At 31.7% G+C, this 20576-nt stretch overlaps 1 protein-coding gene across 1 annotated transcript in view; it reads right to left on the reverse strand.

Moving 5' to 3' along the window:
• Positions 1-7211: 7211 nt before the first annotated feature.
• Positions 7212-20576, reverse strand: part of DGKB (diacylglycerol kinase beta) — a gene marked incomplete at its 3' end in the record, with an annotated part of 571138 nt that continues 557773 nt past the window's right edge. Inside the window, exons 22-23 of the mRNA XM_008059499.2 lie at positions 14904-14994; positions 7212-7407 (exon numbers count right to left, since the gene is read on the reverse strand). Of these exons, the coding sequence (XP_008057690.1) occupies positions 7212-7407; positions 14904-14994 (287 nt within the window). The remainder of the gene's footprint in view (positions 7408-14903; positions 14995-20576) is intronic.

The following is a 20576-nucleotide window of genomic DNA, read 5'->3' on the forward strand; positions in this document are numbered from 1 at the left end:
ATTTCACTTATGTACTAGAAACATTGTTTTTCTGTTTACATGTTTACATATCTGTTATAGTCATATATATTCATATATACATATTCAAATGTATACTTAAAATGATTTTTCTGTCTTTCCAATTCACCATAAAAGTTCTAGAATTATATTGCATATCAGATTTTTTTGTAATTTGACTACCGTACAAGAGAAAAAGGAAAATAATGGTAGCCATTAAAAGATATTTGTTAATATATTCATATTTCTGGTTTGTACTTATCAAATTTTTAGAAGGCTTGCAGTTTCTGTGATCGTTTTATAGTACTATGGCAAATAGAGATTTCATAAATGCTTCTTAACAATAAATATGCTTTTATGAGTTACCCAGATCAAAAATGAGAGTACCTGGTCTTACATTTTGAAAATAGGGCTATTTTTATGTATATGAAATGTGTATTCTATTCTCTAATTTGTATTACTGTTTTACAAACTTTAAAAAGTATGACTTTTTTGAAAACTGTAGAGTCATCATATTAAGATACCCAGGTAAATGATGTAATCTTAAATTGCAAAGAGCAATTTGGGTATTGAGATAGCTTTATTAAGTATATGTGCCATTATTTGCATTCCCCAGTGCCGAAAAATTTTCAAAAGAGGCAGTTTTAAAACATACAATTAGGAACTCATCTTAAGACATCTCCTTAAAGGTTACTAGATAGCAAATGTTTGGATCTATCTATTTTCAATCAATGAAAATATCATGGTATTAGTATATGCATATATTTTTGTGAAATGCAACATCTCAAATGCCATGATCTTTTTTCGACAATTTTCACAACCAGGTATAATAATACTGCATAAAATTCTTTTCTTGTTTCTAAATTTAATTGATTTAATCACTGAATTTAAATGCTTGGAAATTGTTCTGCTTGCCGATGTTTGAATGCCAAATACATCATCTACAGTTCTAAAATGAATATTGCATTTATATTTAGACAACTTAAAACACTACTTTCTAAATTACCCTAAATAACCTATAGAAATGTCTAGAAAAATTGTTAATCATGAATGACAAATGCCCGTTGCCATCAACTTTCAAGTAAATACAACTTTTACAAGGTATACAAAGTGTCAGAGTCTTACTATTTAAATACTCTTTGTGCAATTGTCTGGGTAATACAAATGACAGCACACAGAGATTAATCTCATGTCTTCCAGAACTCATCACCTTCTTTTAAAGATAGAGACATTGGAGGCAGTGACCTTATTTATATTCAGGGGCAAAATAAATTCAAGTTTTGTCAAGCATTTTTTTTTTTTTTTAGCTATTATCTCACTTATTCTCTTTAATCAGTTGGTTTGGATTGTCCTTTTTTTTTTTTTTTTTTTGAGTTGGAGTCTCACTCTGTCACCCAGACTGGAGTGCAGTGGCTGCTCCCGGCCACCGCAGCCTCGACGTGCTGGGCTCCGGCGATCCTTCTGCCTCAGCCTTCCAAGTAGCTGGAACTACAGGCACGCGCCACCAAGCCAGGCTAATTTTTGATTTATTGTGGAGATGAGGTCTTGACAAGTTGCCCAGGCGGGTCTCGAACCCGCGTGCTCAGGCAATTCACTCACCTCAGTCTCCCAAAGGCGCGGGATTACAGGCTGAGCCACCGAGCCTGGCTGATTGTTTTATTTTGTATTGTTATTCTTTGTAATTGCTGGGAGTTTTCCAAAAAATGTATAATAATAATAAAGTCAGTTGATGTAGAGAGACTCACTGACAGCCAATAAGATATTCAGTCTCTCCCCACAGTACACTGAGAAATCATACAAAGTGGGATGAGGGTATGCTTGGTGTGAAGTACAGGGGAAAACTTGTTCTGGGGAAACTGATACATAGTTAATTTTAGAAGAAGATGATGATGAATAAAAATAATGTTCATACTAAGTATTCACACATGAGGCTGTACAAAACATACAAGAGATAGTGAAATTTGCAATGGCCAATTTTAGTTTTCTAAATTTTAGTCTCTTTGGTCTCACATTCACAATGTTTGTAATATCCAAGTACTTCCTGTATTATTACTTATGCAGGTTATCCTATTACTTAAATTGATTGAGTTTAAGAAGAAAATTTATACTACTACTATAAATAATAATTTTTAAAACTCAGTATCTCATACCATAAAGAGAAGACAATTTAAATAATAAATACAAAGCTATTAAACTTCAAAATATTCATCTGGATATTCACTAAAGCATCTCATTTTCCATCAGTAGAGTCCTTGTTGGAATTTGGAACATACTGACCAAAGAAAATAATTGGAGTTGGTAAATGTGAATGAAATTATCGAAACTTTCCTGGACAATGTAATTTGTTAATTCATTTTTAAATAAACTTTTGTATAATGGCTACCTGGATAGTTGTATTCATATGCAATGTAGACAGTCCCTTAATGAAGTTTCAAGCAGAAAGTCCAGCTGCTCCCAGCAGCACCTCCTTTAGCTTCTGGCTAATGCTTGAAAAACTCTACGATTTGACTGTAATTACTTTTGCTCAGTGGTTAGCAAACATTTAAAGCAGCTGATAGTTTTTTGTTTTATGAAAATTAAGTAAAATTTTTTAAAAAGTACATAAGGAAAATCAGAATTTTATTTTTGCAAATACATTGCTATCACTTTCAATACAGTCAATCTATGAGAATAATGGATACATCCATACAATAGATAATCAATATAATCAAAGTATGAGAATAATAAAATTTTGATGATGACAGTTGCAATGTAATAGTTATCCTATTTTCATTGATTTCCACATTTTGTTTTGGTGGTGTGGTATTGGAAATACACTGATACAGATGTACTGTATATAATTAAATGGTATGGACTTCTTACATCTTACTTAGAGATCTTGAGACACTCATTCCATTACTGAAAAGTAGAATAGTTGGACTTGTCTTCAAAGCTAAATCAACTAGAATAACCAAAATGGGTCATATTCCTTAAGAGGTCTTCATTCTTGGTTAAATAATGCTTTTCAGCCGGGCTCGGTGGCTCAGCCTGTAATCCCACGCCTTTGGGAGGCTGAGGTGAGTGGATTGCCTGAGCCTGCGGGTTCGAGACCTGCCTGGGCAGGTGAGACTTCATCTCTACAATAAATCAAAAAATTAGCCGGGCGTCATAGCACGCACCTGTAGTTCCAGCTACTGGAAGGCTGAGGTGGAAGGGTCGCCGGAGCCCAGCAGGTCGAGGCTGCGGTGGCCGGGAGCGGCCACTGCACTCCAGTCTGGGCAACTGAGTGAGACTTCAACTCAAAAAAAAAAAAGTTTTTCAAAGATAGCTTTTTTTTAAAAAAAAAAGAAATTTATTTTATCATAATTCTGGAGGATAGAAATCTAAGATCAAAGTTTCAGTAGGGTTGATTTCTACTGAAGCCTCTCTTCTCAGACTATAGTTGGCCACCTTATCCCAGTGTCTTCACATGGTCTTTTTTTGTACCTGTTTGTATCCAAATTTCTTCTTTTTTTAAGGACATCAAACATATTGGATTAAGATTCATCCTAATAGCCTCATTTTAACTTAATTTTCTGTTTAAAGTTACCTCCATTTTCAAAAATAGTGGCATTCTAAAGAACCAGGAGTTAGGATTTCATCTTACGCATTTTGGGAGAGGATACAATTCAGCCCATAGCAATGGAATATCCCTCTGTTTACTCATGTTTTCATTCTCTCAATAATGTTTACTTACAAAGGTACCTTTTTGACAGTTTTTCACCTTTGACATTATACATTTATGACATAATGTTACTTGCTATCTATTTTAGATATTCACTCAAAGTTTTAATTAGTCAAACTTATTTTATTCTGCATTCATACCTGAAATGTGTCCATCTCATTGCTGCCTCCTTAGCTGCAGTTGTGAGTATGTTTAAATCACAAGTCTCTGATAAAAGTGTACCTGATATACAAGCTAGTGTAAGTCTAATATTTGTGGGAGATAGTTAACTAATGCAATTTCTTTATGAACAAAAATACATCTAAATATTGATCTCCATTTCCATTTAAGGTACAGGTGTTGTCAAATTGTTTGCACTTCTACTGATTGCTATGTACTGTCTGGTGCTTGTGCTAAACAGAAGTGCCTGCGTTTGCTGAGTTTTCTGGCCTATTAATTGCATGTGGTTTCCATGTGCTATAGTGGTAATGTGCCCATTTGTACAATTCTACTCATTAAATATGCAAAGACATATTTTTTAATGACCACTGAAGAGCTACAGAATTTCTAATCAACGCCACAGTTATTTATTTATTTATGTGTATCTATGTAGATAAATGTGGGTGTGTGGGGATGTATAACTATCTTTCTATGTAACTAAAGAGAAAAAAGAGGAGAAAGAGAGAAAGTTTGTGTTTGTTTGTTTGGAGTTTTTTGGTCTGTAAACACAAGTTAATGATTTAATGATTGTTAATATGAAAAATGTATTTTTATTATAGACATTTTTATTGTTCCAAGATATGGCAACAAATCTGAACCAAGTTTTAACAGAACTGTTGAAGAATTATAGTCATAGCTCAGTAGAACACAGTTTGAAAAATAATGTTTTAGCTGAAGGCCTTTATAACTTTTAAAATGCAAATACCTTTGCTTTCATTTGCAATCAGTCATTTATACATTAATGTGAATGAATTTATTAGACATCTTTCTGAGGTTAATGCAGAAAAGGGTGGGGGATGAACTCAGCAACTGAAAGACATGGGAAAGATTGAATATTAAGGCTAGAAGCATCGAAGACCAACTAGGTGTGCTTTACAGTTTTGCTTGAAAACTATGCCATCCATAGATAAAACACTCATTTGTATTTAAAAGCCACATGCACACGCATACCCACTCATACACATACACACAGAAAATGTTTAATGAATTAGATGGGTGTGAGTGTGAACATGTTTGAGAAGTGCATCCAGCTGTTTTAGAATATTTTTCTGGAACAAAAATGTCATTGAATGAACAATTTATAATTTTGTTTATCTCTAAATTAAGTCAACAGTAAAATTTCCAACCAATGAGTTTATTAATTGAAGGTCTTATTATGATCTTATAGTGTGAGTGTCCTAAAAGACTTTAAGCAAATGAATTGTGCAGGAGTCCTTGGTTATGTATGGTTTAATATAAATGAGGATTGAATGCTTCAAACCTGATCTTGTACCTTTGGTCTATGATATTTTTTTAAATTAAAAGTATAAATTTTAAAAAATTAAATCATTTTATTTAAAATCTCTATTTACATGAATTTAATTATGTGTTTCTCCTATTCTACTCTCTACAAATGAAACTCTAAAGTTTATAAAAGCAAGCATTCATTTCACTAGAGTAAAAATTTAGTTAAGACTTCTGATAATTTTTTACAGAGGCATACAGAAGTGTTGTTAGGTAACATTTTAAGAAAGTGGTTCCTATAAAAGAAGAATATTACATTATTACAATTTCACTGCTTTACTTACATATTTTCTAAGAGTGGAAATTATTAATTTAATTATAGTTTTGAAAAATATTGGGCTAGGGCTATATTTGCTGTATTTCATTCTACAGTAAGCACTTGTAATAATTTTGCACAAATTTGAAAATATATTTTGATATAAATATTTCAAATAGAAATATTACCATTCAGGAAAGGGGCACATTAAGATATCTGTGTAGATACAGTAGTCAATTTCATTTTTGGTTATTAAGTACAACATTTAATATTCAGCAGAACAAATAAAAAATTAAAATAAAAGCATTTTGAGATAATTTTGGATGTTCTGTTATAAAATGTCTCAAATGAAAAAAATATGATAAAATTATTTAAAAGGAAATGTTAATCAATACGCAATCATCTTTTAAAAATATTCAGCCCAAAAAGTCACTAGTAGTACTCAGATTATACTCATCCTAAAATAAAACTAATCCAAAATGATAGGCATAGCTGGTTAAGAACGAGAACAAAAAATTGAGCCTAATCAGTCATAAACGTGCTTCTGTTATTGCTCACTCAATAACAGAAAACTCAAAACCTCTTTAATTTCCACTGTTTTTTCCCATCTGTGAACTAAGAAAAATGTATTACCAAGTCAAAAACATGGTATTCCCACTTTCTTCTTTTCCAGTATTTATAGGAATGTGGTTCTAATAGTGCTGTAATAGAAAGCAAGTAAAAGGGAAGAGAGAGTTTTTCCTACAGTTATGGGCACTGACAGTCTATGACAATCATTGAAACTGGTTTGCCTGTGTTTTATTTCAAACATGCTTTGTTTAAAAAACATACAGGGGAGGGTAAGTGAGCCCAAGCAGACAGCATGTAAACGTAAAGTTACTGTCCACTACCATTCAACGTCACCAATTATTTTACATTTTATTTTATTATTTAATTTATTTATATTGGTCCCTTGACACTGTGACCTCTTCAAATTTTGTCCTTGCTACAGTGAGCAGAGACCATATATTTTCCTCATTTCACAGTGCAATCAATGGTATTTCAGTAAATTCTAGAGGGTAAAAGAAATATTATAGGATAATATACATAAATTATTGGGGCATAACTAGTATTAGAATATTACATTGATATCTTTGTTTATAAAATTTACATGAATTAGGTGCCATGTCCCAATGTGAATTGTATTACAATAGCGTTGATAATTCCGATCCATCATTATTCTCTCCTATTTTGTTAGTTCTTTGCTCTTTATTTCCCAGGTGTCTTATCTGTTATTAACTTACTGGTAAAATAGCAGCAGTTAATTAGAATTTATTGTGAAATATTTTAAAACCTTCTATTAAATATAGTACTTAGAAAAATAACTATGCAAGATAGCTTTGATGTCATAGCTTGACCAAAAAAATAACAAGAATAAAATCAATTATAACAAAACATCCCATCCCATCTAAGATGATCACATTCCAGAAGAACTTAATATACAATATTTTTCTATGTTATTATCCACTAAATACCCAGCATACATTTTATTTTCTGTGGAAAAAGTTACATTCAAGGGAAAAAAATGAGAGAAAAAAAATCCCTGAAAAATATAACCAGTTTATACATGATTTAGAATCAATTAGGATATAATTTAATTATTATGGGTGTTTCATAATATGAAAAATACAAATGTACATATATTATTATAGTACCATGGAAAACTCTGATTTTCAGGTAGCCTTTGAAAGCAGATTAATAAGCAATTTAACAGCTAATTGTTAGAAAACTTACCTTGACTTGCAAACTTCAATTCCTTGGCATCTGTGAGCGTGGTCCTTTTGTCGGACCCTTTTTTCTCTATTCGGCGATGGCTTCGTCTTTTCTTAGACTCTCCCCAAAGATTGGACCCTCCATGCATGCTTGGTATATTCAAAATAGCAATTCCTTCCAGAGAGATGTTTATTAAATCTATCTGAACTCCATCACACTGGTCAGTAAAAAGAAAGGAACAGAAACAGTGAGACATTTCATCTTTATCTCTTTGATTTATTCTTTTTCATTTCTATATTTTTAATAAGAGATTTTAAATTCATAATCTTTTCATTTCTAAATAAGCTTTTCAAGAACGCTTAAATGTTTACACTCAATGTCCATATAGAAGATAAAGCAGTCACTAACATTAATCAGTTATCCTTAAAAGTCCTTAAAAATGTTCCAATTAAATCACCTGGTTTATAGAAAACCTTTAGGAGAGACACATATTAGTGTCTACATATAAAACCAGCAGCAAATTTCCATTGTGTTACAAAAGAAACTAATTCTGGGAAGTATGGTCAAATTTCAGTTAGAGATTTTAATGATTTCCAACTACTTAGAAGACAATGCAAGGCACTATTGGGGTAAAGTAAAGAAAATTCATGCTTCATGATTTCACTGTTTGGGGCAAAGAAAGAAATGGCTTAAAAGACTTTTGTAAATAGTACAAAACAGCAATTCAAAGAGTTCTCAATCACATTGGCATGATCAAGGATGGTTTCCTGAACTAGATTAAGTTCTATGCAGATGTCAAAGGTAATAAGAAGCACAGTTGTTCAAATGGAGAGGGGAAGCCAGGCCGGTGAAATAAGGGAAATGTCATGAGTAGTCATAAGACTCTGCAATCCAACATGACTTTATAGCTGCTGCAACAATGAAATGAAGGGAAAAAAAAAAAAGAAGATTCATTAGTCAGACTTTTTTGTTTGCTGGGTGACATAACACCCTTGATTGGTTATGAAAAATGTAAAACTTACTATCAGATATTTTGTTATATTCAGAGTGGCACTTCCTAATTTTTTGAACTCTGTGTTCATTTCTGCTGATAGACAAGTATGGAGAGTGACAAGAGTGTTCTGTATCTTTGGAATTACTATTATTTTTTTAATTTGTTTTGAGCTTTCTTATAGGGCAGTTATCACAAATATATTTCAGAAATTTTTCTTCTATTTTAATTATAAGTCAATATGAGAAGAGATAGCAGCATATGACTGTTTTTTAAAAGAACTTTGTTAGAAATATGCATTTCCTAAGTTTAAATGTATCTGCAATGGGATTGTTATATTTACCATGTCTTATTACAGAAAAATTATTGATATTAACTTCATCATACCCTATGGTAACCATGATTTTGAACTTAGAAGAGGCAATGCTCTACCAAAATGATGAGAAATGAAGCAAACAAAAAAAGCCCTCTCTTCTTCCACATCCGTCTCATCATACTCAATCTAGGATTATATCTTGTTCACTAAAAAATAAAAACTGCGAAAAAAAAGAAACACATCTTGAGCCTACTTGGCAGGGGTGAAAACAAATTCTAGAGAAAGTGCCAAGTTTTCATTCAATTTGTTTCAACGAGGGGGAAACCAAAGTCTGGATGATGCTTTATTTTCCCCCAGAAACAAGTGCTTTTTCCTTCTTTTCATGTACTAAATTAAGATGATTTCTTTTTACGAAAGAATTCTGCTCCTGTGTATATTCACTTACCGCCATATATTCTAGATAAACAGATATTAATTTCATAATTAAAAGTAATCTTGTGTAAATACCCTGCAGGCCTCAATGAATCAAACACATACTGTGTGTCAGGCCTCCCACTGTCTTCAAGTGGAATGTACTGGCTGGATAATTAGATAGTACATATTTTTTAACCTTATTTGCATGCATATTATATCTTTTGCACACTGACAAGCAGCAGTAACAACAAAAGTCAGATTACCACAGGGAATTCCCACAAAGAAGTCTTCATTCCTTATAATTTGCAGCCTAAATTAAAATAATTTGATCTTTGACAAGGATGAAATGTCAAGCAGAAGGGGGTCCTCTACAAGCCACGGCCTGTGGCTTCTGAAATCTGCCTAATTTCTGTCAGTCACTTCTTAATACATATTTAAGTATTACACGAAAAAGATGATAAATATGCAATCTGACACCTTTGGTATTTCCCTGCTGTTAATTTATAAAGGTCTGGCTTCCCCCAAACTGACTAAAATCATTTAAATAACAGAAGAATCATGAAATAAGCTGGAGTCAGGGCCGGCTTCCATTTTCACTCAATATTGAACACAGCAGGTAGTACACTAAGACAATTATTTGACTAGGCCTTAGAACCCTACTGTGACAAGTTACTTTCAGAATTAGTGAAGGAGGATTCCTTTGTTCATCTGCAGAAAAGGAGAGCATGTCACAAACAGGCCTTTTTTTTTTTAATTGAACCAGCAGAGCTACATGTGACAATTGAAAAACATCAGTATATACTATTATTCATGTTTTCACTCCTCAGTCTTGTCTTGAATGGTTTTGAGGAAACAGAGTAGGAAGCTCTGTGAGACGTGAAAAAAAAATTCTCAGGGAGTCTCAAAGAACAATGAAGAACTCTGATGTTCTTTTGAGAGCAATGTACTTAGATAAATTGCTATTTATGAATGATTTGCTTCCACTATTCTTGACCCTAGGCTACCTTCCTCTGTTTGCTTTAACATTATGTTCATTAGTCTGGAAATTTTCAGTGCTGGTTCTGATGGAGACCAGTAATTGTAGCGCACTAGTTGCGTGTATGAAAATAAAGCCCAGGTGAAGGCTATGACACAGAAACAAGTTATAGGACTGTGTCCGATCATATTTCCATACCCTTTGAAGATTTATGACTTTTAAAAAGGTAGCTACAGAGGAAAAGAATATAAAAGCTTAAAAGCTTACAGCCTCAGTTAGTCAATAAATCCCGAATATTTTTATTATGTAGAAAAAGGTCGTTAACGTATAGTACTACGGGAGCCATTTATAACATGCAACACTGTGATGCCACTGTCCACTCTTTCATTTTAAAATGGAAGATCTTATTCCAGAGACACATTTACCTAAAAGAAAAGATAGCGGTTTCAATTGTTCTGCCAATGTGTTTTAATCTTAGTTTACAATTGTGCCTGAGCCACATTATACAAAGGTGTTAAAAACTAGTTTTTATTTGTGCATTTAGTATTTCAGATGCAGTTAACATGTCATTTGATAGCAATATTCAAAACACATGAAGAATTTTGGAGCAGTCTATATGTAGATAGTGAATTTGATGAAATAAATGAATGATAAATTGCAATTTTTTTAACATGATTCTGATTCTATGTTTATGTCACAAAAATTATTCACAATTTTACCCAATGAAACTGAAAACATTATCGGTAATTTTAATATCAGGACTGGTAGGGCAGAGACTATGTTTGGAAACTCTGCCCTGTTGCCTGTTAGAACTCTGCATTTTCTAGGTTACTGGACAACAAGAATCTTGTCTTTTGAATCCTGCTGGTTTATTTTGTCTTCTTGATGCTACCCATGCCGTTTGTTAATTCTCTAGATCATTTAAATTTGTAGAGGTACCATAATCATTAAGACAAATCAGTATTTGGGGATGAAAATCCTTGGCTTTAAAATTTATCATCCTTCCCAGTTTCGCTGACAACCAAAAGACTGAAGTATCTGAAGAACAGGCTTTCTTATTCTCTCATTAACTTTGCTTATTACATGAAGCAAAGTAAAAATTCATGATTTTTATAGTTTCCATTCCAAATGCTGACCTGAGTTTTTTAGGTGCACACTCTATCAATGCTCCAAATACTTTAACACAAACTTGGATTTCAAAATATTTTCTTGTAATTTTAAGGTATTATATTTTATTCTTTGTTTCTTTATCTTTTGTAATAAGCTTAGACAATAACTGAATTTCTTTACAAGTTTCTACTTTATGCATCACTATCTCTTTATATATATTTCTAATTGATTTGTTTCCTCATTAGATTTAAAGATTTTGGCAGTAACATAATTCTTATTTGCCTTAAATTATGAAAGAAAATTTTAATCTCTGCAGTGGTGGTATAATTCATAGAGTTTTGATGAAAACTAAATCAGATAATGCATGTGCATTGCTTAGCACCAACCATGAGGTAAAATTCATAATATATATATCTTAATTATTATTATTATTCTACAGTATTCTTAACATCCCAAATATTTTTCCTTTGAAAGGAACTTCCCATATGGAAGAAGAATGTGAAATTAAAAAAAATAATAATAACACATAGAATTTGTATACCCAACCCTGAGTTGTACCCCACATTTTTAAAATAAAAAAAAATTTTTTAAATGAATGCATAAAAGATGGTCTGCTTTTGAAAATACTACTAATAAAGCATATAGACATTGCTTGAGTTTCTGTTGTTACTGAAGCAGTTTATTCTGTTATATATTTTTTCAAACCATAGTAGGCATAATTTTAGGCCAAAAAGGAAGCAACAACAAACAGAATCAAATTTCCAAATTGCTGTTTTTGTTATATTTAATTATGAAGTAACCTTGAGGGTAGAAAGGCATATTCTGCTAATATGATAGACTGGATTCATTAAAAAGTAAGCAGAGACGGATTTTGCATTGACACACACACACACACACACACACACACACACACACACACACACACACACACACCAAGAAAATGCAACAATACGATGGGGAGTGCACACAATGCTGGCTGTGATTCATAAATGCTGTTGTTAGTGGTTCCCAGAATGAGCCAGGGACATGGAGCTGGAAAGCCAGACTTGAATAACACACAGAAACACGTGTTAAAAAACAAAACAAAACAAACAAACAAAAAAACTTAGTTCTAATGGTCCAGATTTCTTGGAAACATCCGAAATAATTTTATTTATAAGATGTAAAGCTCTGTGGAACAAAACTTCCCAATTGTATCATTATTTAGAACTTTAAAAATCAATGTTTTTCACATTTATTTTCATTCAAATATATTTTGCTATATAATACAATATTTTTCTTGCACATTTTTTACTTGTTGACATACATAATATTAATCTGTATATCAATGGTTTTTAAATCTGTGCTCAGGGGTAGGATAAGGTAAGGAGAGATATAGAAGAATTCAGTCTCCACCTACATTCAACCAAAGTCATACTTGTAATTCTTCTTTAGCTTTCAACTTCTGCTATAGATTTTATTTGAGTATAGGTTTCTGAAGGTAGGAAATTGTCAAAATTCACTACATAAATCTTTTTAAAAAATAATGATTGCAAGTGAGGGCCAGTGGGAGGCCCAAAATTCTCATGCATGTACATCACTTATGTACCTAATTCTGACTTGTACCCCACATCTTTAAAATAAAATAAAGGGAAAAAACTAAAAAATGATGATTTTGAAGGTCAAGAGGATGACAGATTTTAAAAATAAATATATTTATAAATATATAACTATAAATGCAGCAATATATGACACATATATAACTATATATACTGCAACTATAACGATATATGTAGTTGTCATATATTGTTATATGTGTGATATATAACTCTATATTACTGGATGTTTTCTATAAATCTATATACACAGTTATCTGCATACATAGGTCATGTACACAAATATATATGTAGCTATGTATGTCATATACTGTCATCTATATAACATATAATTCTACATATATGTTATGTAGAATGTACTATACGAGGAGGGGGACTCAAAAAAACTGAAATTATCTCTTGGAGGGAGGTCCCCTTGTAGTACACTCGGAATTTGTTCCTCCAAATCGAACAGTCAACCAAACTTTTTATCTGGAAGTTTTAAGAAGGTTGCATCACAATTTTCAGAAGAAATGTCTCAAGTTGTGTCAAATAGGTGACTGGTTCTTCCACCATGACAACACACCTGACCACACCACACTGAGTGTTCAGCAGATTTTGACAGGCGACTAGTCTTTGTTTCCCCATGAAAAAAGTCCTCAAAGGGAAACAGTTTGTCAATGGAGCGGTGGAAGAGGTGAAGCAAAAAAATGGCAGAACACTGAAAGTTGTCAAAATTGACAAGTTCAAATACTGTTTGAGCAATGGAAATAGTCTCAATAGTTGTATTGCATCAAACAGAGAGTACTTTGAAGTTTAAACATGTAAGAATAAATATACAATTTTAATAGATAAAGTCTGTTTTTTGGGGTTTCTCCCTCATGTAGTTATTATACACACATATAGTATATGTATAAAAGTTTATGTATTCATATATTGTTTTATATGTAATATAGAAACATATAACCATTTGGACCATCTATAACTATATTCATATATGTAGTATATGTATATAGTTATTATATACATGCATAATACATATATAGTTATTATGTATGTATGTATACACGTTTATATGTGTAATATATTGTTTTTTATATAGTCATATGTGTACATAAATAATATATATTCAAATATATATATCATCATAAATAGTAATCACAGAAAGTCCATGTTGAGCCCAAATTCTTTGCCTTCTGTGAGAAGTGATTATATTTCATTTGAAGTTATAATTTGATCAAATTGTAATAGGCTTTTGCCCATTTCATGTCCATCAATTTTAATACCAACTGTTATTTACCAGTTATGATGAGATAAAAATGCAAAAAGACTACATTGGAAGTAGTAATATGTTTGGTACTATTATCAGTAACAGTAAGTTAGAAGTTAGGATAATGAAGAATCCAGCCAGGTCCTTATAATTCTATGTGGTGTAACTACTTTTGTTTACCAAACTTATTACATGAATATATGCCACTAATGATTAGTGGTTAGTAGACAATGTATGCATTTATTTTTAAAGTGAAAAGCATTGAAGCCAATATTTCTGAATTCATATCAATTAGTCATTAAGGGTTCTTGTTTTATAATTCTGCTTTTTTGGTTTTGTCTTTAGCATTTGTCAAAACATAACTTTTCCTTTTTCTTTAACCCCTTAAATGTCTCAATGTGACTGCAATTTTCTTTGATAATATGTTTTCAAAATTTTGAGTACTACAATGTCTATGTTTTTTTGATAGACCTATTTGCTCCAAGTCTTTTAAAAATGTATCCTTTTTTTGCTATCTTTGCTCTCTTTCTTGGCATTTCCACTTTCTATAAATGTAATGGGGAAATGGCAACCTTGGGAACTGAAAAAACTGAGTTAATGAATGGGAATGAAATGGAAAAGTACACTTTTTAACCTTTATTCATAAAAGTAAGTACAATTTTAGTGTGCTGTGTTTTAAAGGTTATAAGATATTGAGACCTGAAAATAGTAAGGTTTTTTTAATGTATCTTGCAACTTTTTTCTTTTTTCTCCACTGCTTTCTTTTATCTTACATCTTTCCATTCACACAATGCCCAGTAACTTTTTCCTTGATTTCTAAAGCTGTATTTCACTTCTCATTTTTTATTCCATGTTAAAACAATCATGCACATGTTTAACTTTATACTAATATTTCAGAGTGCTACATTCCAAATGAGTGAAATAAATGACAATTTAGAATCTTGAGTAACAGTATGTGGATTTCTCAATAGGTATTTCATTTCATGGGCTATGACACAAATATATTAACAACCATGCTCAAACCATATCATAATATTACAAAAGAGATTTCATCTTTCTTACTTCTATTTCGACAGATTCATGAAGCTTCTTGCAGGTGGCTGAGAAAGTTTCAGATGTGCCAAACTCAAAATACCAAAATTTGTTCTTCATTCTGAGAAAGGAATGAAAGAGACAGCTTAGACAATTATCAATAACAGAAGGGTTCTTTTCTAAAATGACCTAACTCTGTCTTGTGTTAGAAGTAATAGTAAAAGTATGAGGACGTGACATCTAAAATGTAATAGATGATCATGTAATTTCCAAAGCCTAAGTGTTGTTGTCAGATTGTATAACAACCATGAATGGATCAGAAGAATGGATTGATCTGACAGACTCAATCAAGTATAATTTTAACTTTATTGGTTGATAAGATTTTTTAAAATGGCTTTAAAGTCCATAATTCTTAGCTTGTTCTTAGGCAACTGGAATTTATAATTTATCACTCTGTTATCATAAAAAGAAGAAATTGGAATTTGTTTTGGGAAAAAAAAGCAAAGCCCAACATACTAACTTTTTTCTAGATGGCCAAGTATTCATTAGAAATCAGCATGTTTGTATAACATACTAAAAAGAAAAAAAATATAATGGTTAGCCATAAAGCTAAAATTTAGCAACTTTGGGATAACCATTACTTATTTTGTAAGATATTGTCTTCTTTCATATGAACAATAGTGAGAAAATGTGATACATGATGAAGAGCTGAGAAAGTAATAATATATAAACATAACAAAATATGCAAATAAAATATAGTTTAAAATATTTTAATATTCAATCTTAAAATAAAATGTTCAAAATTTACTTTCTCCTAAGACTCAGTGATGATATCTTTGGGTTTTTTGTAAAGTAATTAAATTTATAATTGCTTAATGTAATTTTATAAAAGTTGACTAAATTTTTATATTATTCATATTGGATTTTAAAATTCATTCTTATGAAAAATGTGATTTTTAATTATACATAATTCCAGTAAGGTACCATACCCTTAATCAGAAGAAGATATAAGTACAATGAAGACATACTTTCAACAAAGAAATTTTTGTTAGAGTATTCAAATATATAGCTCACATAAAATTAAAATATTGTGTTTGACTTATAAATATTAATATGTGACACTTACATTAGAATGTAAAACATTTTGATAATTAAAAAGACATTTGGCAAGGACCTCATTACTTAATTCAATTCCATTTTTAGTTTGGAAAATGACATTCAGCCTAATAGTGTGCTCAATATTATACTATATTGAATAGTCTATGATATAAAATTACAAAAGTAATCTTATACTACCTATATAGACATATTAAGTAATATTTAGGATCACACAGGCTTTATTTGCTTACAAAATTTTCATTAAAATCTGAGGAACAATATAGGTTTCATAAGATTCAAGCACCATGACTTCTTATCCTTTTTTTTTTTTGAGTTGGAGTCTCACTCTGTCTCCCAGACTGGAGTGCAGTGGCCGCTCCCGGCCACCGCGGCCTCGACCTGCTGGGCTCCGGCGATCCTTCCGCCTCAGCCTTCCGAGTAGCCGGAATTACAGGCGCGCGCTACCATGCCCGGCTAATGTTTTGATTTTATTGTAGAGATGAGATCTCGCCTGCCCAGACGGGTCTCGAACCCGCGGGCTCAGACAATCCACTCACCTCAGCCTCCCAAAGGCGCGGGATTACAGGCTGAGCCACCCAGCCCGGCTGACTTCTTTTTTTTTCAGAGAATATTTTACATAAGTTATGACCTGATTTTACATATGTGAGTAGATATACATAGATGATAGAGATAGAGCAAAGGTAAACATTTAATAGTATGATTTGTCAGCTTCCACCTATATACAAATCTATATTTAAGCTAATACAAATATCTACTTTACAGAATATATATTTGTATAAATGTGCACACTGACTTGAGTTGTATAAATTTTTTATTTTCCTATTGATCTGTCTTTCTGGTGAAAAATATATCATTCTCTAGATTGAAAGGAAAATATTGATTTGAAGTCATTCTTAGTGAATGTTTTATTACTGCTAGAATTGTCTTTCTATATTTAGCAGATTTTCTAGTTACATTTTTGTACTGAACCTTTCTCCAGACTTTCCTGAATTCATTCATTCATCCATTCATTCAACAAATGTTTAATGAGAACATGCACTTCTATATCTTCCTGAATTAACTTCGAAAGATATAAACATAAATGTAATCATCTAAGCTTCCAAGCAAAAAAAAATTGTTATAAGAAAAAATTGCTATAAGATTGTGGGCATATAAAATAATAATAAAGTCAGTTCTCTAAATGAAATACGAATGAAGTACTCTTGGAATATGCTTCAGTGTTTCAACTTATTTTACTTCAAGGGGTCCAGAAGAAAAAAAAATGACATGTTTTTTGTATCTTTAGGAGTACAGTATGAATTAAGTGAATGCTGATTTGCAGACTAACAAATTTGGTAGGTTCTGTTTCAGAATATGTAAGCCGAATTAAAAGTTTTTGGGCTTGATTTTACAGATTATTAAAAAGCTGGGAGCATTTATTAGCAGTAGGTGACATGGCCAGCTTTGTTTTATTGGCAAATAAGTCTAGCAGAAGTGAAAAAGTGGGCTGGGATGTTGAAATGCTGGTGTTGTCAAGAGAAATGTGGTTATTGGAATAGTCTAAATGAGATATAATTGAAGGCTTAACCCAAGTGGCAAGAGAGATGAAAAAGAGAGGCTCAACTCAAGAGAAATAAATGAAGTAGAATCAATAAGAACTGGTGATGTTTGATTATACTGATTTATGCCATTCCTAAGTAATCTCTGAAGGCACATGTTGAAATACCAGAGTTTCAATTCAGCATTAAAAGGGCTGTGGGCTTATATTTTGACAGATTCTGTGATCCAACGTATGTTGTATTATAGTTTGCAAATTAAATATATGAATTACCTATAAATGATTATCCCCTATTTTTTTTCTATTATGTCAATCAAAGTTCTTCATAGCTTAATTAGGATGATGTGGACCTTCTATAAGATACACTCACTTTAGCAAATATATCACAAGAAACAGAAATTCGGAGAATTTACATTCAGCCTTTATTCACCATATTAGTTAGCATTACTGCTCATGTGCAAAAGCTACTTTAAATTCTCCATTATTACACCGTTTTATGTTTCACTTAGATAAATATATGGAGGTAATAAAAAGCACATAGTATCAGATTCCACATGACAAATTAAAGGCTGTTAAATTTTATTTTTTTCAACCCAACTAGTTTTAGGTTGTAGAAATGCAAAAAAGCACATTTGCGCATGTATGCTATCTATTTTTATGACTCACATTAAAAAATGATTCAAATAATTCAAACTCAAATTTGTTAGAGAAAACATAGCTTTGGACTCTAAGAACACAGTAACTAGAAATTTAATGTGTTGTGAAATGGTCACACCAAAGTCAAATTTATCATATTCTTGGACAGATTTTGTGATTCTAGAGAAAATGACAAATGTCCTATAAACTTCAAAAAAGAGTTATTCATATAATTATGACTTTAATAAATATAGTAAACCCTACTTCAATAAATTTAATTGTAAATCTACAGGTTTTGGTTTAATATTCAAGGGTTTGAATACTAGATATATTCAGGTAAAGATGAAGAAATAGTTTCCATTTACCAGGCATTTTTTTTTTTTTACCAACAGTAATTTGGCATCTTTTACATATCCTCAAAGAAATGTGAGCTAGCAGAGGTTCAAGAAAAATCATACTTATCATTATGAAATTTAGTTAATATTTAGTTCCCCAAGTTTTTAACTTTCAAATAGGTAATTTAATTTCTAGCAATATATTTACCTTGGCATTTCTCTTCCTGGCTTATATGTTTTGCATTTTGAGTTTCATCTGTTAAGTGATGGTAATGCAGCAAACATAAAACAAAACAAACGAAATGTAAAGGACCAATGCATCTCCCAAAAAGAACACAAAAGAATCTAATGGATATGAAGCTCCTTTCCAATAAAGGTGCAATGTAAGGAGAGGGATGAAATTGTCTTACTTGAAAAAACTCAAAATTCATCAACACAAAAAAGTTTTAATTCAGTGAAATTATTCTTAGGTTAAAGATCATATTTTATACTACAAGTGCATTTGTTTTATTATTTTTTATTTTTTTTAGTGGAAACGCAGGTAATCAGGAATTTCATTCAATCTGTATAAAACAGAAGAGACTCCTATAAACACTTGAATCCCTTTTCAAGCATTTTCAGCCAAGTGGTTGGATCTACATTGTATGGCTAACATGCTCAACAGATGAGAAAATGAATCTCTTTTGATCTTTGCTTTTCAAGTAAACGCAAAATCATAATGTCTTAAGTAGCTTAGTTAACATGGAATGAAACAAATGCTTTTTTTTAACTTATTAAGGGTGTTCCAAAAATCTCATCTTTTTCATTATCTTGTTATTAAGTATTTCAACAGTCATCTTGAATCTGATCTTAAGTAATTTTCTCATGAAGAACAAAGTTTCTTAAAATTCAAAAACATTATTTTAATACTAAAACTCAGTCTCACAATTCTATGGCATACTCATGAAGCATAGCAGGAATCTGGACTTGACTATGTTGGTTAATGAGAGACATTGACTTACAGCAATACTGCAGGGAAAGTGTTTAAAGTGGTACATTTATGTCATAGAATCAGTTCAGTTTTATTCATTTTTTCATTGCCAAGAAACCATTACACTAAGCATTGGTTACAGCGTTACTCATTTATTCCTAAGTGTAATGAGGTATTACTTTTAAACTACACCACATGCCAAATGGAAGGGCCCCAGTGGAACTTGATTCACCAGCAAGTAAGTAGTGTCTGAAAACAGCAGCTCAAGGAAGGAAAAGCACTCACAGAGGAACTGCAGGAAACAGAATGCCGACAAGAGGCCTTGCCAGTGAAACAACCACAGGTTAGAGTACGGAAAAAGTAGTTTAAGTTTTTCATCACTTCTTGATGTATCCTGGGAAACCATGTGCCATCAATGTAAACTATAGTAACAGGTGTTTGTTAAGAACTAAGTCTTCACCTAACTTGAATAAAATCTGCCATTTATTTTTTTCTTTGGATTGGCAACTGTAAGTTCACCAATAAATTAGTGATTAAAAAAGGTTGTTCAGAGTATAAAACAATGAAAATGAATGGGAACTTTTACTCCAGTGTATAAAAATTATAGTATTAAATTTAAGCACATAGAAGTTACATATTTGTGTGTAGAAACTTGAAGCTAAGAATTTTATGGCAATTGCTATTCCTATGAACATAATAGTGATGGAATTGACCCTGTGTCCTACATATGTTATAAAAGAAACTCCATTTTCTCCACTTTATTTAAACCCTCAAATTCATGCTATTTTTGTTCATAGAGATGAATATGTTTCTCAGAGTAAGAGAATAATGTTGACAGTATTATCTCTTAAGGAAGAAGCACTGCAATAATGACTACAGTGGGGACACTTAATACTCACATCAAAGAGAGCAAACATTTTTCACGTTTCCCCACAACAAGTAGAGATATAAATTTTCTTAAATGACATGTAAAAATGACTGTCTCATGCTCATTCATAAGACGTGCTTGTTAGGTCCCAGGGAGACAATGAAACAAGCTATAGAAACTTCAGACAGAACCATATAATACTCCATCTTAGTTTGTAAATAAAAAAAGACGGATATTC

The sequence above is a fragment of the Carlito syrichta genome, unplaced genomic scaffold, assembly GCF_000164805.1.
Source record: "Carlito syrichta isolate Samal-C Ts95f unplaced genomic scaffold, Tarsius_syrichta-2.0.1 Scaffold304199, whole genome shotgun sequence".
NCBI classification, from domain to species: Eukaryota; Metazoa; Chordata; class Mammalia; order Primates; family Tarsiidae; genus Carlito; species Carlito syrichta.